Source organism: Saccostrea cucullata, unplaced genomic scaffold (genome assembly GCF_032062105.1).
Source record: "Saccostrea cucullata isolate Sc308-1 unplaced genomic scaffold, CSIRO_AGI_Scuc_v1 ctg27, whole genome shotgun sequence".
NCBI lineage: Eukaryota > Metazoa > Mollusca > Bivalvia > Ostreida > Ostreidae > Saccostrea > Saccostrea cuccullata.
The window spans coordinates 1,710,185-1,733,716 of NW_026920935.1; the positions used below are offsets into that span (position 1 = coordinate 1,710,185).

The 23,532-nt window shown below is 31.1% G+C and overlaps 2 protein-coding genes across 8 annotated transcripts in view; one reads left to right on the plus strand and one right to left on the minus strand.

The window, feature by feature from the left end:
• The first annotated feature begins 222 nt into the window (after positions 1–222).
• LOC134258771 (PRKR-interacting protein 1 homolog) lies at positions 223–10,304 on the plus strand. Its single transcript, XM_062741356.1, has 6 exons — positions 223–352; positions 608–686; positions 7,198–7,298; positions 7,467–7,552; positions 8,409–8,464; positions 9,401–10,304. Exons 1-6 carry the CDS (start codon positions 242–244, stop codon positions 9,601–9,603), a joined length of 636 nt encoding a protein of 211 aa, XP_062597340.1. The 5' UTR covers positions 223–241; the 3' UTR covers positions 9,604–10,304.
• A 2,602-nt stretch (positions 10,305–12,906) lies between these two features.
• The window catches only part of LOC134258775 (uncharacterized), a 56,744-nt gene continuing 46,118 nt past the window's right edge, over positions 12,907–23,532 (minus strand). For 2 of the 7 annotated variants that reach the window (XR_009990222.1, XR_009990223.1), the window contains exons 3-8: positions 19,028–19,110; positions 18,138–18,279; positions 17,523–17,561; positions 14,476–14,590; positions 13,430–13,961; positions 12,908–13,184 (exon numbers count right to left, since the gene is read on the minus strand). Coding sequence is in view for 3 of the 7 variants with exons in the window: in XM_062741360.1 (XP_062597344.1) it covers positions 14,496–14,590; positions 17,523–17,561; positions 18,138–18,279; positions 19,028–19,110 (359 nt within the window). In the remaining 4 variants the exon portion in view is untranslated. Of the gene's footprint in view, positions 13,185–13,206; positions 13,962–14,473; positions 14,591–17,522; positions 17,562–18,137; positions 18,280–19,027; positions 19,111–19,971; positions 20,320–20,654; positions 20,777–23,532 lie in introns of those variants that run through there. The other 5 variants (XR_009990225.1, XR_009990224.1, XM_062741360.1 and 2 more) reach the window with 5 other exon arrangements.

Consider the following 23,532-nt stretch of genomic DNA (forward strand, 5'->3'; position numbering starts at 1 on the left):
TTTTTGATATCAAAAATATATTTTCTGATATCACAAAATGATTTTTTTGATATGAGAAAATACCTTTAAAATATTAAAACGGCGCCTCATATGATTAAGATGGAAAGAGGGGGAAAAGAGAGAGATACTATACTTTTTTATTTGATCTAAAAAAAAAAAACAACAGATATGACATTTAACGTACAACTTGCCTTTTCGGTATGTAATCCGACACAACTAGGAACGGTTTATCAAAAGCAAAATGGAGTCGAAGATGGGAAAAGCTAACAACGATGAAAATAAATCAGTCAAAGTATTGAGAGGAGCTACAGATCTCCAGAGGTTAAAGCTTGAAAAGTTGATGAAAAATCCGGTATAACTTTCTTTTGTCTTTATACCCCCAAAATACAAGTAAAGATGATACAATAATGAATTTTAGTATGGATGTACAGAAAATCGCATTTTCATTTTAAACTCGTTTGAAAACAGTTCATGAAATAATCACTCTTTCTGTGCAATTTCAATCAACATTTAAAAGATTTTGGTATATATGCATGTACAGTAATTAATTTGTTACCAAACAGTTACTTCTTAATTCAAATAACAATCTTGTACATTTTTCATGAAGAATAAAGAAGCATTCATACCGGAAAAATCAAAAGAAAAAGAACCTAGAGCACCCCATGAATTCATCAGGAATGTTTGGGGTAATATTATTTTTTAATACTTGTTATACATAAAGATTTTTTTTTATCATTGACTGATAAAGTTTAGGACTTAAGTTTATTTTGATGGAACAAATAAAAGCCTTTCCTTATCATGGTTTATAGTTGATATAACTTGGGACATACTAAAACAAGTCCCACGGGGAAAATATATCCACGTGACAGAAAAATAATGAGTCCCACCAGGAAATATGACATTTTGTTAATATTTAATAACACGTCTTTATAGATTATCATTGTTTAGATATATTTTGAATAAATGTTTGCCACAAAAAAAGTTTTTGAAGCCGGTTTAGTTAGTTACAAAATCAAAGAACGATAACTCCTATATCCTCACATAACTCTATAGTGTTTCCAAGTCCCACCAATAATTATAACATTTTAGTAGTTTTTGTAAACAAATATTTATAGATGTTATTATTTTATTATTATTATATTAATAATGATTTTAAAAATGCAAGAAGTTCAAAGATGTTTTCCAATGATCGTTTATAATATAAACAAAGACCAATAACTCCTACATCTGCAACAAGTAACAAGCCATCTAAATTTTTAATTTTTAAGATTTAATGAAACTTTATATAAATTAACAATATTACAATATCAAAACTTGGGAAATTTAATGAAATTTTTCAATGATAGTCTTGTATTTATCAAACAGATGAGAAAGAAATTTTTTATTGGAATGTGGAATGCACTAGCTCAATAATCTAAAGCTATTCTTTCTTTTGAAAATTACGACTATGCAGTCCAAGGAAATTATATAGACCCAAAAGTATCGTTTTATTGATATAGAAAGTGAACTAGTTTACTCATTCATAACATGATATGAAATTGGAAGTGATTTATAGCTGACAACAGTGATATACTAGTATTTTAATGATATCTTTTTTAAAAAAATTACAATGTAATGTATGAATTTTATAACAATTGAGTGAAATGAAAAATCAAACTGCAAAAACCAGAATGCCAGCCAAGATAGCTGTGTTTTCATCCCTTAAAGATACTTTCGTGATGAAAAACTTTCAGTTAGAGAATTAGTACTCAGATGCATGGGCTTGAATTCAGGTATCCTGAAAATATATTTGAGGAATATGATGAACTTGAAGAAAATAAATGTGTTTATTATTGTGTTATAACGTGTTTTAATTCTGTTCAAGTCCTTCTGTCGAAGATGAAAAACACTTTTTTTAGAGGGCAGCTTTAGTTTGTTTATTTGTTTACGGTGTAAATTACAATTCTTAAAAATCGTCACTATAATAAATAATTACTTACTTTAATGCTTACTTAATTTCTGAATTTGCTGACATTCAATAACACAACTGCAGGATTACAGAACCTAAGTTATGGACTATAAAGTTTAGCTATTGAAGTCTGTATATCAAATCTGTTCTTTAAAAAAAGAAATTTTTTCTCTGACAGATCAAAACTGAATTCATCTTCTAAATATGTTGTTTAATTTTCTTTTGTTTGTACATATAATTCATGGTGTCAATCAAATCAATATAGAATTCCAAGTTTATTTAAAAATACTCTTTATTAACAATTTCCACATCCAGGAGTGTTACTGGCTTTAATAATCTATATCTTTATCTTTATTTACATGATGGATAATGAACACATTTTTAAATAAAGAAAATGGATATATAACAGCTACTTCTCTTGTGGTATATTCTACAAATTAATACAAACCTTCAATGGCTGTGCCTATAACACTATTATGTTGAATCTTTTCATACAATTAAAATAGCAAGAATGTACTTTAAGATGTATCATATAAATTAAATAAGAATTTACAATACAGTTTATGCTGACTTTGTCTATTCTAAATCACAATTCTTTACTAATTTAAGTTTCAAAGAATGTTTTTATCTATGAAATCAAATACGAAAATTTTTTATTATAATGATTTCTTTATCATGACCATATTTGTCATACATAATAGTAGCTGAATTTTCAATAATTCTACTTTAAATTAAATATTTTATTTGAATTCAAAATGGTGTAACCTAGTCCCAGCCTTGTTCAAAAGTTATTGTAATGGGTATACACACAACAGGGGGGATTGAAAGGTGTGAATAACATCCCCCATGTGTTGTGTACAGGTGTACCAGGGACGTATCTCTATTGGCCTCTGTGTATATACACAATAAAGATAGGCCTGTCATGGGTGTCAGGAAAACTTACCAAGTTGTTGTTAAAATACATAAAACCACAGTAAAAGTATTTTAGTTTGTAAAAAAAAATAATAACATACTACAATAAAATAAAACATACTTTTACTTGTATATAATATATAAATTGGAAGAATATTTTCAAACGAAACTTAAAAATTCAAGTAAAACAGAAGAACACATTAAATTCAGAAATAACACCCTTCTTTACTAAAAAAAAAATATTGTTACAAATATCAATTGACTTATTTTTTTTTAAGAAAAAAAGCTAACTTTCAACAGTGTTCAAGTATTAGTTCACGACCATTGTTTACATTTGAACAGAGTTATCGTTCTTGACTGTGGTCTAAAATTTATAATCGTCTATTTAACACACTAAAAAACATTTTTATCAAAACTTTTTTTGATATATGAACATATAAACATCATATTCTTTCGAAATATCCCTTTATTATATGTATTTATTGGCTCTTTTGCTGTGGGACTCACGTAGGACTCACGTGGGACTTATTTTCTCCGTGGGACTTGTTTTAGTATCAGCGTATAACTTTCAAATGAAACGATACATTCATGCTGGCCGCACCTCTTCATTCCTATATCTAGTGTTTGCCTGAATATCTCCATGAATTATTTTTTTCTATTATAACCTGTTCCTGTTCATTGCTTTATTTCTCTTTAAGGATACACCAAAGGCTTTTTTCAAGATTTTTGACAATTTTGAGATTTTTGGCTAAGAAAACAATGCTAATCACTGCTTTATAATGCATGAAAAATTCTTGCTGATTATTGAATGGTTTTCTAATTATTTAACAATAATCAAACATAAACACTAACACATGTGAATGTGCCGTTATTGCAGCTTCTGATTTGGTCTGTAACTGCCTGCTGCCTGCTGCTGAAAGGAGCAATAAATCACTGTGACCACTTGGGGAATTCTTCACTAGCCACACAGAGGCTATCAGTAATTAAACTACAGGGACTCTAGGTTTAGGGAAGGAGATCTAACAGGTCACTAATGACCATGAAATAGGAGGTGGAGCTTAGCTCTTTCCATTTTGCCGGGAAATCTTTCTGATTCAGAATTGAACGTATTTTACTTCATTAAAAACACCTAAATGAAGAATAGAACCTCCCATTCTTGTGAATATGCATAGGAAATATGGATAAGTGACAGGTATCCAAAGCTGAATCTCCAAGGTGTCATATATTTCTAGCTTTGGCAGACTCTGTTGTGTAATGGGTTTTTGCCCTCTACTGTAAAGTAAGATCAGACAGTTGGTGGTATTATTTCAAAGGATTCAGCTCCCTTATTTATTGACCAATTTCTCTGAAAACTGGCTAGATTGTGTCTCAAATGTTTGTTCACAAAACCGTATCTCAGATTTTTGATATCTTGCTCAGTGCTCGAATTATTGGTGGAAATGTAGAATTGGGCTAATAAATTGGTAACATTGAAAGACAAATGGATGTAACTTTTGAATAAGAAGATTTATTAAAAATCTGAGATACGGTTTTAAAGTTCAATCTTTAATCTACATTGAGGCAAAATTTTGACTTTGAGAGGTGGAGTGCAAAAAAGTTGATTTATAAAATATGAATGCACTAATATTTACATTAAAATATTAATAACTTTTAAATAAGATAAAAATGAAAATTTAAATTAAGATCATTAAATAGTAAATTTAAGAAGCTTTCAAATGATATATACTTTTAATATGTTAACTTTGTTAATGAAAGAATTACAAGCAAATTAAATTTTGCCCTTTGGAAACCTTTGGTGTATCCTTAAGGTAAAGATCCATACCACGTAAAATAACGTTATGTGACGTTATTCTCGTTTGTGACGTTATTACGTCAAACGCGCCCGACGCTTATTCTATCAAAAATGCCTGACGTCGATTTCACTTACCGGAAAAAAAAGGGTACATTAATTTCCAAATAAAAGGCATAAATAAATACGATGTTCAGTTATTTTCCGGGATGCATGATCGAAGGAGAGTTTAAATTTAGATGATTCGTCAAACCGAAAGTACAACAAAGATGGCATGGAAGATTCATTGTCTCGAGTACAAGATAACCACAGGGGCTTGTCACGAAATATTTATCTTCTTTTAATAAAGTGTATTTTTATAGTAGAGGTAACTTTATTAAAAGAAGATAAATATTTCGTGACAAGCCCCTGTGAGATAACTAAAAGACTTCGACAATCGGGTCGTTTTTTGTCTCTGTAAGTTGAAGAAATACAGAGTAACAAATAAATGGTTCTCTTGTCGAAAGTCATTATCGTTTGCTTACATGTTTGTACATAGGCTTAGTACATAACCATTTTCGAACCACGTACGGCTCTGAAAGTATTCAGGTACCTAACTACTTTGCTTCAATATTCCGATTTTTATATGTCGTTTTTCTCTTCTCGATTGTTTGAATTAAAATATCGTCCCCTGGGGATTGACTCAGGATTTTGAAAAAAAATTATGGAAAACTTTTTTTTTACAATGTATATATCATACATAAAACAGTTACTGCACAAATATTAATGCTCTGTTATTTGGTATATCCTTGCACTGAAACATAAAATAATTATTGATAAAAAACCCCCCAGAATATTTCATTTAAGTAGGAAAGGACATTGATACATTGACAAAAAAATTCCTTAATACACATAATCTGTGACATATATGCTGAAAATTTGGAAAAATTTGTTTTAAAGCTAGTGCACAATAATCTTTAGCTATCATTTGTAGTGCTTTGGGTATACAATGTAGTGTATTGCTGCACATGTCATTAGACTGATAGGTGTCCTGGGTTCGATTCTCTGGAAGTTGAAAAAATACAGAGTAACAAATAAATGGTTCTCTTTTGTCGAAAGTCATTATCGTTTGCTTATATACTTGTACATAGTACATAACCATTTTCGAACCTTTTGGGCCTCTTGTTATATGTTTGCTAGAGCCAATTTCCAAATTGATGATAAAATTACATATTTCTCATCTACGGTATATACAATATGTATAATAAATGAGAAAAACATACGTCGAACAGACCAAGGGGTCTATATCAGATGGGGAATGGGGATATTTCTGTCTTCAAGCACCCGTGAATAGTATAGCAATAGGTATCAGTCGCTAATAAGATAATGTGCAATTTTATGCATTACCATGATTACTGTAATGATAGTTAGACTTAAACCCACAAATAACAATATGACAGTAACAAAGAAGGGAATACATGTATAAGATGATAAATAGGAATGCCTATGAGATCATAGAGGGTGATATAAAAAGGAATAAGGAAAAGGATAAAATTTCAATCCAACATTTCACAAAATCAACTCTGTTAGTTAAGCCGAGTGCTTACAATTTTTGGCCGTCTATGCATTAAATATTCAACTTATGATTTAAACCATACTTATTACTGTTCTATTATCGATAGTTTCAAATATTTAAAGCGATTTTTACACCCAAATCCTAAAAGTATAGATGTTAAAAAGATTTTTCAAATTATCATTTTTCAGCAAATTTGGTTTAAAAATGTGAAATTTTCTTGTTTGATGCCCGCTGCCCCACTTAATTTTTATGCCATATAAGGGAGAGAACATTGGAAAATAATGTGTTAATTTTAAAAAGAAATCTGTAGTCAGAATATCAAGCAGCAATTTATTTTTACTAGTAATGAACTTTATAAGTTTGAGCTAAATATGTTTAATTCGCCCTAGAAAGTAATATTAGGTGGATCAGCAGATTAAAAAAATAATTAAACATTCAAACAAGCATATTTTCTCTATGATTCATATGTTAAAAAAATTCTTTTGCTTTTAATTTTAGAAAGCTAGAATAAATATCTTAATTTCCGCATTTCCGTCATTTCACGAGACAATGTCTATTTTTAGTAAAAATCCTTTCAAAAGGAGGCCCGGTTGACCCCAAAATTTACACTGATCTGGAAAGGACAAATACTCAGTTAAGATTCTGAAAAGTTTCAACAAAATCTGTAGTTCCGTTATTTCTATAGGATGGTATGGATCTTTACCTTAAGAAGTCTTTTTAAACTTAGAAAAATACAATAACTTATACAACTTTTATTGTTCAATTCATTTGCATTAAATTTGTTTGTAAAAAGTTTTTGGCAAGTCTGACTTCAGCTTTGAAATGATGTGCTGTAGAAGGATAATTAAACCTATGGTACATTTTTTCTGCACATTGCTTGGATTAAAAGAGAGTTGACACTGCCAATCTCTCATAAGTTGTAAATAACACTGCTGTATCAACAATGGAATCAAAGAGTAAATTTGAATTCAAAATTTAAATTCTTAATCTTAGGATCCAGTGCGGGAGCTGGCAGTGGGGACTTCCATGTGTACAGAGGAGTCAGACGCCGAGAGTATGCTAGGCAGAAGTTTATCGATGAGAAGGCAGAAAGGGTAGGTTCATGACAGATGGATAAAACATTACACTGTGTATAGTTTCTACCACAGTCAGGTATCTTAATGTCATGACTAACTCTTCTTACTTTGACATACACATATTCGTGAGTCTAGCTAATGAATTACATCATACTTTCAAATGATAACTTGGAAAGTATCTTGCAGATGGAAAAGGATGAAGAATTTCACAAAAAAGTAGAGGAAAATCAAAAAGCAGCAGAGGAAAGGACAGCTAAGAAGAGGGCAAAAAGGTGAGTAAAAGGCCAAGAGAAATGAAATCTTGACAATACATGATCTGTTAAATACTAGCTCATATAATGTGAAGATGTATATTTGATATACTTGAATCTGATTAAAAGACATGTGGTTGACTATAGGCTTTGTCTAAACTCATTTACTGGATCTTTTAACCTGACTATGTCACATTTAACTAGAACTTTACATTTTCCTATACTCTAGTACTCTACAGCTATCATTTAATTATGTAGACAATGAAATATTTCCCTCCATTCAATTTTGAACCAGGTGAAAAGTAATCTAAGTACCCATTTTCAATATGATATTAGGAGTAAACATATAACCATTTTCTGGGAGACTGCAGGCAATCTGGATACATTTCTTTTGCATTATATGGGAAAAGCTTACAAATTTTTTATCTAATTATCTTCTTTTCTCATTGAAAATGACAGATAGTGAATCAAGTATGATCATTAAACCTTAAAGAAATTCCTTTCCAAGTTTAAAATGGAAAAAATAAGATTTTTATTCTTCAAAGTCTTAATTTGCAAATCCAAGATGTTTGTTTTTGTCTTTTTGTAAATAATGAACCAAACAGACATTTTTTAACACAGTAAATAAAATAAACAAAATGTTTATAGAGACCTGTTTAAAATTCTCAACCATTGAATCACAAATTAATTTATCAAAGGGGAGATTTATTTCATTGAGTGTTTTAGAAGAAGCTGACAAACCCAGAGATTTTTTCCAGCTTTGGATGATGAAATGTGAAAAACTTTTCTTTGAAACTAACAATATCGTATATCTGTCTAGAAAGTAAATTATTTAGGATAAATTATATTCTAATAAAAAAAGTACATTTTATTCCAGAAATAAAAAGAAACAGAAACAAAAAGCGAAAAAGAGCAGAGGTACTGAAGAGAAAGGTATGTTGTATGGACTTTGATGTTGAATACTGTTCTTTATCTCCATATCCTTCATGTGGAGGTTGTAAAATTATTCCAGTTGTTATTTTCTTCTCTTCTTTTATAAGAAATACATATATAATTGACTTAAAATATATTATGAAGATCCTTTGTCACTAAACAGGTGTGTGAAAGTTGATCAATTGCTCGATAGGTAGAGCATTTGGATGGTATTCAAGCCTTCCATGGTTTGAGTCACATCAGAGTTAATTTATTAACACTCATGACATTTGGCATACAAGTAATTCAGGAGACCTGGGTTGAAATCCTGGTCATGGCACCAATAATATCCAAAGAGAGAGGAAAATGTGATGAATCAGACAAGGTTTCGAACCCAGGCCCCTTGAGTCACCAGTCAGGTGCTCTACCAACTTTGCCATGTTGCATATTAGGCTACATAAAATTAAAATTCTGGTTCTCAGGCCCGCACACATCCATTCTGAGGTAGCCGCATTACTAATTTTATTGTATTTTTGATAAAATAAAAAGTTGGCATTGTGGAGATGAATCCAGGAAAAAAAGTTCCGTCTTCATTTTTTCGTAGTTTAGTATTCAAATATCACTTCCAGTAGCCATTTTCAAAGAGATTTTGGCTACTTTGTTTGAAAATACATTTGAAGACATTGCCTACGATGTTCATACACTGATAAGCAATGGATAAAGCAGAACTTTTGATCAGACATGGAAAGTATATCTGTGATTATAAAAAATTATCTTTATGTTAAAGAAAATTCGAAAATTAAAATTAAAAAAACCTCCCTCATCTACTTTATTACCAATAAAATGATAAATAAAATGCCTCCCTCAGTCCCTCAGGCATCTGTTTTTGAGAAAATTGGCCTGAGAACCAGAGAAATAAATTTAGATAGCCTTACTGTAAGGTAGTTTCACTTACAGAAGAGAACAAGAGTGAAGAAGAGGATAGTGATGAGGAAGAAGATGAAAATAAGGAAGAAGAGGATAGAAGTAAAGAATCAGATAAAGAGGTCAAAGGTGAAAGTAAGGAGGAAAAAGATGGAAGTAAAGACTCAGATAAAAGGCCTACAACCTCTGGAGACATTAGTGAGGCAGACATTACTAATGGGGAAGACGGTCGGTGACAAAACATTGGAATTGTTTCTGGTCACTTGGAAGTGATTGCTCATGTCCATTTGGAGTGATAAGCAGTAAATCTTTCTCCATTCTTACAGGGTGAAAAATACCATAAAGAAATGATATGTTAGTATTGTTATTAAACTGAATTCAGATGAAAATATTGAATCAAAGAAGAGTGTGGAATTTGTTGACAGAAGACTCTGAAATAAGATACTAATTGTTATATCTATATGTATATACTCTGTAAGCAGAACTTTGTCTATTACTGAGGAAAAATGCATAAGGAGTTAGTATTTGTTGCAAAGTTTTCATTTGTAACAATATTGATGCAATTTTTATTGTTTAAGAAAATAAAGAGTAAGCAAGTTTTTTTACATTTGCACAGAAAGCTTAAGTATCATTGTCATCACATTTTCTCATTATCTCTCTCGTGTTTTTCATCGTTGTGTTATCATCATCGCACCATCACTTCATCCTTTGTACAAATGTACAATTGCATCATTGTACAGTACCATTGCATTATTGTACCATTACTTCATTGTACCATTGCCATTGACCCTTTAGTTAATGCTCGAAGGTGCCTACATGTATGTGGCTTCCGTAAACCTTTGATACAAAAATAACTTTATATTAAGATTATTTATGTTTCTGGAAAACTGTTTAATAGCTTATTTTTTTTTACGAATAAATTTTCTTTCTTATTTAATCTCAATACAGCTTGTATATGATTGCATACTTAATGTTTTGAATGGAAACATTTTTACCATTTGTACCTTATTACCTTTGAAAGTGGTTAGTCAGTTCTGCTTACAAAGGTAAACACTCACAGATGCTTTCTTTCTTTCAAGATTTTAGTAATTCTATCAGTGTTAAAAAACTACATCTGTACATTGTTTCCAATATTTACCTTGCCATTTTTTCCTATGGAAACCTAAATACTCTGTTCATTAAATTATCTCAGTTCCTTGGTATTTAAGTATTAACGTGTTTTGAAAAAAATTAAGAAAGAAAAGGAAAATTTAATTGAAAGAGCAATCATTCTTCATTTTTGAAGAAAGATCTCAGAAAGTAGTACATGTAGCTAAAACAAATATAAGTTTTATCCCTTCTAGATTCTTAGATTGTGCTTTCCGTGGCTTTGAAAATGCAGACAACATTTTGTAATAAAGAAATTGGCATTACATGCAAAATACATGTGTAATGTTTGCATAAAAGGTTTATTAAACTTTAAAGCCACATGTTTACCCTAATAATTTAATTTCAATTGTATCAAGCAATTTCATTGGCTGAATCATTAAAAATTAATATTTTGTTTTTATTTTTTAGCGTCAAAAACGTATTAATGTTAGCAATTTTAAAATATCACTATATTTGAAGCCTTATTACAAATGTTACATTGTCTATACTAAAATTAAAAAAAAAAATTTCCACTTATGTTTATGATATAACATAACTTGGGGCTGTTTATGCTTTTTTTATAAACCGCTGCGGTTTATGCCACCCATTCGTATAATATAAGTTGAAAACAGCAACTATATATTGCGCACAAATTTAGTGATTTGTCCTTTAAAATTGTTTTTTTTATTTTTAGCGAGATGTAACTTTAGCGATTTTAAAAAGCTCACTAAAGAAGCTATTACAAATAAAGCACAATTAATTTTTAGCGATTTTAAAATTTAGTGATCTTTGCACCCTCACTAATAGTGCCAAAAGGAAATTCTCGCTAAAAATTCTGCATGTACGTATGAAAAAGCTGCAGAATTGTAGCTCTCCTCTCTGAAAAAAATATTCAGTTTGATAGACTGGAGAGCTACAGTGCCACCCATTGAAAAAAAAAATGTATATTTATTGCGCACAAAAAAGTCAAAATATTTTTCGTAGAGCTACAGTTCTGCAGCTAACGCTTTACAAACAAGTTATTATATTGATGGCCATTTACAAGGCAGGGAAATTTTCTACTTCCATTTTTATTGAAGATGCACATATCTGTGATATCAGAAAGCCCATAAATTTTAGTATATGATGAGGAATGGTTTCAAGGATGAAGTATAGAGAAGAACCTTTGAAAAGTGTGGCGAATTTAAATTTTCTGTGTTTCAGAACTTACACCACTGACTTCTAGAATTTAATGTCACAGTAGCATATGTTTATGTTTCTTCTTTAAAACAGCAGCGAAAAGATTGTAAGGATAGAGTTTACAAAGCATTCTCTCTTGACAATGAAATTCAATATATGTATCTCTTTGTTGACCGAAATGAATTTTTACTGTTAATATAGTTTTCTAATTCTTTGATCACCTCCATTTAGGGAAATCGAAAGGATAGATGGTTCACATATTATTAAATTTCTTTATGATGTAATCCATTCTGACAAAGTGTTCAGGCTCTGAGGCAATAAAACTGAGGTGAGCTCATTTTCCACTATTAATCCTTTTTGAAAAAGTAAGACTGAGATCAAAAGTGAGCTCAACTCAGTTTCTTGGCCCCGGGGCCTGAGCATAAATTCTTAAATAATCTTCGACAGAATTCATAATAGAAATGAAGTACTGCCACCAACTGAAAGATCGGTAATCCCTGTATTTAAGACCTTTATATAAAGATGATTTAATATAAACAAGCAATAAATTGTTAATAAATACTGCACAGTATCAACTTTTTGCAGACGATTCTATAGTTACCTTTATCAAATTAAGATTAGATTAGAACTAGATTAATATTATTATGGTTGTTTTACATACAGACATACACAGTATTGCAAATTCTTATTAATTTTATAATAAAAACATTTCATATCTAAAATAACACACACAACAATTATTTCATATCTAAAAATAAAACAATACACATGAAGAAATATGCTTTAACATGCTTTTTTAAAAGCATTGATGTTTCTGCAAAATTTTTGCAATATTGTTATGATATATATATATATATATATATATATATATATATATATATATATATATATATATATATATATATATATAGAATTGAAATATAAACGCTATATTCAAATGTTCTTACTTTGGATAATATAATTTTATCCCTACAAATTAAGCTGCTTAAAACCATTTTAAGAACTATTATTTCCCAGAAGCGTTTCATTTTCCGTGCATATAAAAAGATATCCCCATTTCAAAATTGCAGTCCTTTGAATATCCTCACAAAAAATCAAAGACAAGGTAAATGAACAGAAAAAACACCATATTGTATCATTTGCAAAAAGAATGATTTTATACTAGTCTAACATTATATTACTTCTTCCATTTAATGATTAATTTTAAGAAAAGAAGTAGCAAAAACAAAAATAAAACAACAACAACAACGTATCTCTCGTCCCATGAAAAAGAAAACAAACCATCTAAAGAAAAAGGAAAAAAATACTTGTCAATATACTAGGAGTGTGAGATCTACAATGTAGAAGTAAAAATAATAAGAGGCCCATGGGACACATCGCTCACCTGAGCACTGTGGCTAAGAAAAAAGCAGAAATCAGTTTAATATTGAAAAGTTTAAACCCAAAAGTGGCCCCAACCAATCCTTAAAGGGGAGAGGGTATGATTTGAACAAAGTTGAATCTACACTAACTAAAAGGATGCTTGCATATTTCTTTGTGGGCCATTGTGTCTCAGCCCTACCCCAAGGGGCCATTATTTGAACAAACTTGAATCTACAATACCTGAAAATGCTTCCATATAAATATGATCAATCATGGCTTTTGCTATTCTTGAGAAGAAGATTTTTATAGAATTCACCCATATATTTCTATGTAAAACTTTGATCGGCCATTGTGGCTCCGTCCATGAATTAAACAATCTTGAATCTACACTACATAAGGATGTTTCCCCTTAAGTTTCATCTTTCTTGGCACAGTGGTTCTTGAGAAGAAGATTTTTAAAACATGCTACAAAATTTTCACAATTTCTGAATTATCTCCCCTTGAATAAGGGCGTGGCTCTTCATTTGAACAAATGTGAATCCCCTTCAACCAAGAATGCTTTGTGGCAAGTTTTGTTAAAATTGCCCCAGTGGTTCTGGAGAAGAAGTCAAAAATGTGAAAAGTTTACAGAAAGACAGACATACAGATGGGCGCCAGACAAAATGTTATCAGAAAAGATCACTTGAGCTCTCAGCTGAGGTGAGCTAAATACAGAATCCGTGACAAATTTTTCCTAATGCAGAAAAGAAATAAGTTTTAAACGTCATTCTCTGTAGCGACTTGAACATTGTATAGGAAGCGCAGCACGCATAGTTGGTATGTGTCCAATAGTCTTAAGTTTAAAAAGAAATTACAGGGTCCCTTTTTTAACTTTCGTAGTCCTGGAGAAAAAGCACATTGACTGTTTCCATCTTTTTCTTTTCACCTGAAAATACCAAGATACACAATTATCTTTGTAAAGGGTATCTTTACAAATCAATATTTTAATTGCAGTTGTAACATATCATTTGATTTGACAAAATATTTAGTTTGAATCGTATAACATAAGTTGCCTACGTGAAAATTAGTTTCGTCAAAAACATATAACTCCGCTTGACGCTACTTTTAAAATATAAATGTCGAATTAAATTATAAGGATGAAACCTATTTTAATATATGTAATACGATATAACATAATTTGGGACAGAAAAATGCAATTTTAAAATGCTCCCTCTGGTATTTCTCACCTTTAAAAGTGGTCTGATCAGGGAATTCAGCAGATTTATTCCTGAAGGAATTGTTTTTGTCAGGTTAATATCTTAAAAATGTCAAAATTGACGAGGACTAGAACAAATTGGTATATGGATCAATTTGGTAAACACAACAATAAGGGTAGGATTTTTTTTTTTACTTTTCATATTATATTCCAAGCATTTGAAAGTACTCAGAGGAAGGCTTACCTTCATTTACTTCTGTTTCACTAAGGCCACGTAGTGATAACGATAAGTTCTAGGCCAATCAAAACTCCAAATACCATACTGACTCCTGTCCCATGTGAAGATCCCACATTTTTTGCTGAATCAGAATTTGTAAAATCTATTCAATATACATGTATATATAAAGAAATTTTTTGAAAATTGAAAGTAAAGGTAATAAAGGTAATAAATAATAAATAAACGCATAGAAAATGATAGTTTTATATCAAATGTTTAATGACTGTCTTCCACTAATTAACAATTTTCAATTGATTCTTAATATAACTTGAAAACAAAGTTTTCCTCATGACATAATTAATTATTCTTTTTAAGGTAGTCCGATCCTCAGGTTTATAAAATTAGCAGATAAGTTATAAAAAATGCTCATAAAAGTATCTCTGAATCCACAAAGTTATGTAAATTTATCCACAGTCTTTCTTTAAAGTTATAGATTAAAGTTAATCATATAATATAAGAAAGAATGTCAAATATCCAGTATTTTTGCAGAAGAAGCGAAATGGAATATCAGCAATGCATTTTCTTTGCATTGCAAATTGATCAACAAATATATTTTATGTTAAAAAACGATAGGTATCCAGGCATTCGGAGAAATTGTCATGATTTTTATACTTATTAGGTATTTTTTGTCTTCTATTTCCGTCATGTATTCTATAATACCTAGTGTAAAAGGATTTTGCTATCATTGCAAGACACCACAAATCACTTCTTATTTCATATCATGCTAATAAGCATTGATATCAAAGGCTGGATTCAAGAAAATCTTATTTATCTAAAACTGTATTATTTTTTTCCCCTTTATAGGGTACAAATGTCAATTTTTATAAGAACTTTTCTAAGACTTGCAAGAACCTTGAATCTTATAGAGATGAATGAAATGAAAATTGTTGCATGAAAAAATTTCATTTTCAAGCTTCATTTTGAAGCATTTCAAATTAAATATTAATTTTTGGAGTTATCCTTGCTGGCCGAGGATCGGATATTCTTAAGAAAAATTAAATATATGTAGTGTAAATATAACATAAAGATCCATACATATAATTCTGCAAATATTTAAAATGAAAAAAAGGAAATGTAATCTTAAGGACTGGAATAATTATTTGTTTTAGCCCACCTGAGCCGAAGGCTCAAGTGAGCTTTTCTAAGCAAAATTTGTCCGTTGTCTGTCGTCGTTGTAAACTTTTAATATTTTCATCTTCTTCTCAAGAATCACTGGGCCAATTTTATCCAAACTTGCCACGGAGTATCCTTGGGTGAAGGGAATTCAAGTTTATTTGAATGAAGGGCCACGCCCTCTTCCAAGGGGAGATAATCATGCATTAGAGAAAAATTAATCGCATTTTTAAAAAATCTTCTTCTCAAGAACTACTGGGCTAGGAAAGATGAAACTCATGTGAAATTATCCTCAGGTAGTGTAGATTCAAATTGTTCAAATCATGACCCTGGGGGTAGGGTGGGGCCAAAATAGCCGATCAATGTTTTACATAGGAATATATAGGAAAAATCTTTAATAATCTTCTTCTCAAGAACCACTGGGCCAGGAAATATGAAACTTACCTGAAATTATCCACAGGTAGTGTAGATTTAAGTTTATTTAAATCATGACCCCCGGGGGTAGGGTGGGGCAAAAATGGCCTATCAAAGTTTTACATAGGAATATATACAGAAAACTTTTAAAATCTTCTTTTTAAGTACTTAAAAGCCACGATTAGAGATATATATATGGAATCATCCTCGGGTAGTGTAGATTCTAGTTTATTCAAATTATGACCCCCTGGGGGTAGGGTGGGGCCAAAATTGCCGATCAAAGTTTTACGTAGGAATTATTGGGAAATCTTTAAAATCATCTTCTCAAGTACTTCAAAGCCATGATTAGAGATATTTATATGGAATCATCAGCAGGTAGTGTAGATTCTAGTTTGTTCAAATCACAACCCCAAGGGATAGGGTGGAGCCACAATGGGGGATTCAAGTTTTACATTAAAATATATTTAAAAAGTCTTCTCAAGAATAGCAAAGCCATGATTAGTGGTACCAGTATTTATATGGAAGCATTCTCAGGTAGTGTAGAATTAAATGTGTTCAAATAATAACCCCCAAGGGTAGGTTGGGGCCACAATGGTGGATCAAGGTTTTACATAGAAAAATAAAAGGAAAAATCCCAAGAACAGAAAAGCTATGGTTAGTCATATTGGCGTGTAAGCATCCTCATGTATTTAAGATTTGTTCAAATCATGGCCCTTTAGGATAGGGAGGGAAAAATGGGGGATCAAATTCAAATTATTACGAAATAATATATAGAAACAATTAAAATGTTTTAAAAAGAAATCTTTTTATCAATAACAGCAAGGTCATTGCTGTATTGATATGAATTTAAGGCATTATAGTATTAAAATTAAAGCCCACCCCCACCTCAGTAAACTTTCAGTTCTGATCTGATATGTGTTTTTCCTAGCGGCTGTGCTCAGGTTAGCGATGTGGCCCCTGGGCCTCTTGTTTCTATCAGTCTGGAATTAAATAAGGAGATCTGAGAGGCAGCAAAGAAGTTTTAAAGCGCTCATTTTAATCAGCCCAGTTCTCAATTGATTTCAAGATTCTTCTAAATGGGAAAATAGAAAAAAAAATTCTCATGTGCATTTCATTAGAGGTAAATACAAAAAAGGTTATCAGTTAAATGAAGCAATTACAAATTATCTGAAAGAGTTCCAAACCTGAATTCTAGGCTGTTATAGGAAACAATCATGTAATGTAATAATTTTGGTTTCATTTCAAGAATATTTGGTTTCATTTCAAGAATAAAAAAGTGATTTGATGACTTTTTAAATTTCCCATTAACCAACAATGCAATTAGAAATTACAAAAAAAGATAATGATTGCAGTTGCTTTTATTATACATGATTATAATATGAACCAGGAACAGGAAATAGCGTCTTTTATGCAAGGGTAACGATTTATATATCTGACATGTACTTGAAAAAAAAGAATAGTGCAGATACGCTTAAAAATATACTCACAGTGATCCTTTGTGATCTTTTGCTCAACGACTGTAGTTTCTTCAAAGACATATATGTCTCCACATCTTAATTTACTTGTGATTTTTCATTTTTAAAATTTCTTTTCTCAAAATACATTTGTTGAATGAGATTTCTTTTTATTCTAAAAAAAGCAGCAAGTTATCGAATGACTTTTTATTTTCAATACGACTGCAAACTGAGTATGTATATAATTACATACTCTCTGTTTTCTCCCACTGTGACTCTGTACTCTTGAGTTGCTTTCAAAGCTTTCAAACAACACTTTTTCAGCTATGGGTACAGTTTGTATCTCATACTCGCACAGTACAATTTACTCCAAATAGATATCTCATTCATATCGCCTAAAGCTTTACTAAAGTTTTTCGTGTTTTTCTTCTTCATTTTAAGTATAGTTAAAATTGCTGAAGAAGATGATTTTTTTAATCGATCAATTTTATTCAATATATTTAATTGATGGTGAAATGTTCTAGAAAAAAAAAACAGGCATAATACTCTCGTTTGACTATTAGGCAGCTTCTTGTTTTGCAAGGTTACATAGAAAACTGAATATATCTTTATGCACATCAAAATTCCAAAATGCAATAAAGAACGTACCTTCGGGCACAATGAGCATTTGTTCCTCACAGTTTCCGGCTGTATTACAGCAGGAGTAGCCAACAGAGACACCACTTGTACAGTTTCTCACCTCTGTGTAACCATTCACTGTTTGTGTCGTGCCTTTTTCGTCACCGTAAAACTTAAAAATTTCATGTCACTTTTATAACAACTTATGTTCCTCTCAGGAATTTAAAATCAGTTATCATATAAATAATGAGACTTACCGATACATGGGTTTATTGGATTAAATTATTTTAAGTATTAGTATACTTAAATACGTAAACATTCAGAAGAGGCATGCGTGGGGTTGGGGCGTAATAATCATTATATCGAAAATTATTTTAATCTTTTAAAAGAAATATGTAATACGATATTTTATACAAATCATTTTGAAGAAAATTATTAATTTTGCAAAACTTAATAATTATCTCAAGTTTTTGGTCTTACATGTACTCATAAGTTCTTTTGCAAAATGGTCCCCTGAACTAAGTCTTTGAAATTAGTTTAAAAAGATTAGTCGGTTTTGCTGGAAAACACGGTGTAATTTATTATTATTTATCATAATTGCGTTCTGTCAAAAAAGGAGCATGTAGACTTTAATTTATCAATCACAAGTTATGATTGCCCTTTTGATTAAGCCTGTGTCGCTTGATATGCATTGCAAGAGAATAAGGTCTGGGATATTTTTTTCATTAATTGTAATGTCACTAGATAAATAGTTATTTAAATCTTCAATCTAATATAATTCAGCAGTATTTGCCCTTTCTTTTACACTTTTTTCTTACTAATGAGATAAATAGGGCAAATAATCATTCAACCGACATTATTTGATTCAGGATAAACCCACTTTCCTTTATACAGTATAATTTCGATGTAAAATGTGATACCGTTGTTAGGTTTCCGTTCTCTCCTGTAAAACATGTTGATACTACACATCCATCTACTTGCTCGGGTTTTCCAAAGCAAAGATCTAAGAAAATAATCCAATAATGTTAATATCAATAGAAAAAGTCGACTTCAACAAGAATAATGCTTTAAAATGTATGGATCTAATTATAATTAAACAGGAAACAAAGGGAGTTTGAAGAGTGTTCATGAAGTAGTTTACAAAATCAAACATATAAACAAAAAATTCCCCTTTCTTTCAAATCTTTCTGACAATTATAATTGTATGGTGGCATATTTTTGCCCCCTACATTCAAGATAAATTATTTTAACATCCAACATAATTATGAAGACATGCGACTCATTCATGTCAACATACAAAATAATCATGCTGGCATACAAGTTACCAATCTCTTTAGAGAATCTAATTTTAATATAAGTAATCTTACCTACTTACGCCATTACATGTTAAAACATTTTGACAGAATAAGTAGCATGTTAAAATAAAAAAAGTACATGCTGACATGATTATCTTGCAGATTGACATACATGAGTCGCGTGTCTACATCATAATGTTGCATGTGAACATAAATAAGTCACATATTGACATAAATATCTTGCATGTTTGCATAATTATTTTGCATGTTAACAAAGATAAGTCACAACTAAACATAATTTCGTTGCATCTTGCTTGTACATGTATGATGCAAGATACTGGCGTTAGTGAGTAAATTTGCCCACAAAATTTAATTTTTTTTTATAAGATTAGTAACTTCATGTTAACATAATTATTTTCTTTTAGACATAATAATTATATGTTGACATATTTTTATTGCATGTTGACATATAATTTATCCTGCTTGTAGGGAACAGAAATAAAATATGATACCATATTATTGAAATATCAATCACTATGACACTCTTTAAACCTTTTCTCTTGACAAACCTTTAACCGACAATCGTAAGAGATACTCAGATGTTTGTTGTGTGACGTTGACATAATTAATCACCAGAACATATTTAGACTCATCACTTTTCTGCACATTCAGTAAAACTAAATTTCTCAGATGATGGATCATTATGATTGTGGAGGAGTCGATTTTCGGCATCTCTGTAGATTTCAAACTTGTTTTCAGCTACAGTATATTTGGCGAAGCTGGGATCCCCCGATACATCCTGTTTGTACCAAATATAACTATCTACAGTATGGTCCTTCTTCTCAGGTAGATCAAAGGAAAAGTAACATTGTCACTTATGCAGCCAACGATAGTTTTTTGGATTTCTTGACCAATTACTGCAAAGAAAATACAGACTTTACGGAATGTGGTGTGGACGTTTCCTAGATGATTGATATATGCTTACACTGCATGTCGCCATGTGTGTCTAACCTCTTCCGCAAAAAAGTAATTTGAGAAATTAATTCATTTTCTACTTTCTGAAATATGTATTTGACCCTTTTTCAATTGTTTTCTAATAAAAGTTACATTATTAAAGTAATTATTAATATTACAAAGAAAAAGGAGTGTATGGACATTTTCATTTGGTTCGAACTTAGCACAGACATACTGAATATAGTGATGAGATATGACATTATAAATCGTAATAGAAAATGGATTCAAGCATACAAACCTTGATAAGCAAACGCACATACAGCAAGAAGACCTGCTTGACTGTGTAGTGGACTCATAATCAATGAAGAAAAATCAAAAACACAAACCGAAAGCTTTAATCGTGCAAAACATATCATAATCACATTAACCAGGAAATAACAGTAAAACGTATACTACAAAAAAGGAAGGAAAAGGATGATTAAAGTGAGTAATGTTTCAACTTTCCTGGATATATAGATAGGCAAACTAAATTAATTTGGAGAAAAAGTACGATATTATAACCGTGTCTAGCTAATTGAACTCTTTAACTGGACGAGATATACTTGAAGGATTTGCAGGTATCGTCATTTTTAGTCATTAAGCAGTTTTAAGAATTACAAAAAAATGAAGTCTGTATTGCAGAAGTTAAAGAATAATGTTACGGCAATTGAATATATTCATTGTTACTGGCTATGTAAGGTGTTTATTTGGCAGCTTGGTTAGTCCTTTTAACATCCCTTCGATATTTTTTAAATCATCCGGGCCCCCACTTCCCAGGGGTAAACTATCCAAAACTGGAACAGATGTGTCAGACTGTACATGTTTTTCTTTTATTTCAAGCTAATCAATTTACAATTAACACAGATGACAGAAAAACTTCACTATAATTAATCCAACTTTGTGGTGTCAACAATTGATGATTGAATTCAAATACATTTACTTTTCACATAGTCATGAATCCCGTGAGGATCCGAGTTAGAATAGGTCCTCAGTACCCCCTTGCTTGTCGTAAAAGGCGACTAAATGGGGCGGTCCTTCGGATGAGACCGTATAAACCGAGGCCCCGTGTCACAGCAGGTGTGGCACGATAAAGATCCCTCCCTGCTCAATGGTCCTGAGTGCCGAGCATAGGCCCAAATTTGCATCCCTTCACCGACAATGGTTACGTCTCCATATCAGTGAAATATTCTGGAGAGGGACGTTAAAAGTCAATCACATAGTCATGACATAACTTATACTAGTTCTTAAGAGCATTCTTGAAGGCATGTTTTGTAAGGTAAATCACTTCAAAATGTCAAAATTGAGGAAGAATAGAACAATTGGAATAAGGGTCATATTGGTAAACACACCAACAACAGTAAATTTTTAACTTTTTGAATTATACTTCAACCATTGGAAAGTACTCAAAGATAGACTTACCATCATTTATTTCTGTTTCACTACGGACATATAATTCTAATATTCGAATGAAAAGTTCAAGGCCCATCAAAACTCAAAATACAATTATACTAACTCCTGTCCCATGTGAAGATCCACTATTTTTAGCTGGATCAGAATTATCAAGATCTATAAAGAAATTTTAAAAAATGAAAGTGAAGGTAATTAACGCATAGAAAATTATACTTACATATCGAATGTTTAAAATGGGCACGCAGCAATAGCTCATAAATGCAAAAATGATGTCAAAGAAAAAAAATGATAAAAGCATTAATACAAAATTTACTTTCACTTAAACAGGGCGTGATTTTCAACTATAAGTCTTAATAAAGGATGCATTTTTTTCACTCTCGCAATATGCAGTTTATTATAGGATACGCTTGGTAATCTTCACCTTTTTCATCGCAAAAATGCTACAAATTATTGAATTTGAATGATTTTGCAAAATTTAGATTAAATTTTACAATTTTTAGTTTTGAATTTGTTGAAAATTTTAAAGCGAATAAGAAAAGAGATTTGATGACTTTTTGCAACTAACCAATAATGCAATTTAAAATTACTAAGAAAAAATGATTGCAGGTATTTTTATTTAACACCTTAACAATGTAAACCAGGGAAAGGAAATAGTGTCTTTTATACAAGGGTAACAATATTATCGTATAGCAGGTTTTCTTGCCGGGTGTAAAATTTGGCGTTTTGCCTCTTCAAAGGTAGGCTAATAATATTGGCGTAATTTATTTTAGCGGACACAGGGTTTCAGCCCTTTGCAGATAAACACTAAGAATATTACTGACTATTTTAGCGATTAAAATTTTAAAACGCCAAAAAGAAGCTAAAATTAGCACCCCGGTAAAATAATCTGCTATAGGGTATATATCTGACATGTATTTAAACAAGAGGCCCATGGGCCTTATAGGTCACCTGAGCATCAAACTTTACAACGATTGAATTTGGTTCATGTTTTAAACTAGACATCATGGCATTCACAATTTTGAAAGAGGCCCCATTCCTAATCTTAACTTTACACTTAGCCTGTTGAGTTTGGTTACTTAATACCCATAGACAGAGTAGGGGAACAAAAAAAAATCCATTTCGACTAATCAGTAATATTCAGCAATAATCACTATAGTGTCACTACCCCTGACCCTTGGTCCACACATTCCACAAATTTGGAAAAGGCACCCTTGCTTATCAAAAATATTTAATTAATACAAACGGGCAGATTTCAAATAATTAATTCATTTTCAGTATATAAGTAGAGCCACCCCCCCCCCCCTATGGTACCCCTGACCCACAGGCGTTGAAATTCACAATTAAGGAAGAATGGCCCTTGCCCTTCATAGCTATATAGGTAGTTTATCTGCTTAATACCCAGGAGCAGAGAAGAAAATTTTCAAATAGTTTCTGCATTTTCTCTATATAACCGATAGATCCCCGCCCTAACAACAGAACCCCTGAACCTAGGGTCACAAAATTCACAAAGACATTCTTCTTCATCATGACTATATATGTACTTAATTAGTTTATTTAATACTCAGGAGCAGAGAAGAAAATTTTCAAAGAATTTATGTATTTTCACTATATAATCAATAGAGCCCCACCCTTACACCAGAACCCCTGTCCCTGGGGCCATAAAATTCACAATTTAGAAAGAAGCATTCTTGCTCATCATAACGATATACTTAGTTAATTTGTTGAAT

Coding starts and splice junctions, on each gene's coding strand:
- LOC134258771 (XM_062741356.1), top strand. CDS start 242: ATGGAGTCGAAGATGGGAAAAGCTAACAACGATGAAAATAAATCAGTC. Junction 353..607: donor AAAAGTTGATGAAAAATCCG/GTATAACTTTCT, acceptor TTTTTCATGAAG/AATAAAGAAGCATTCATACC. Junction 7,553..8,408: donor GCTAAGAAGAGGGCAAAAAG/GTGAGTAAAAGG, acceptor ATTTTATTCCAG/AAATAAAAAGAAACAGAAAC.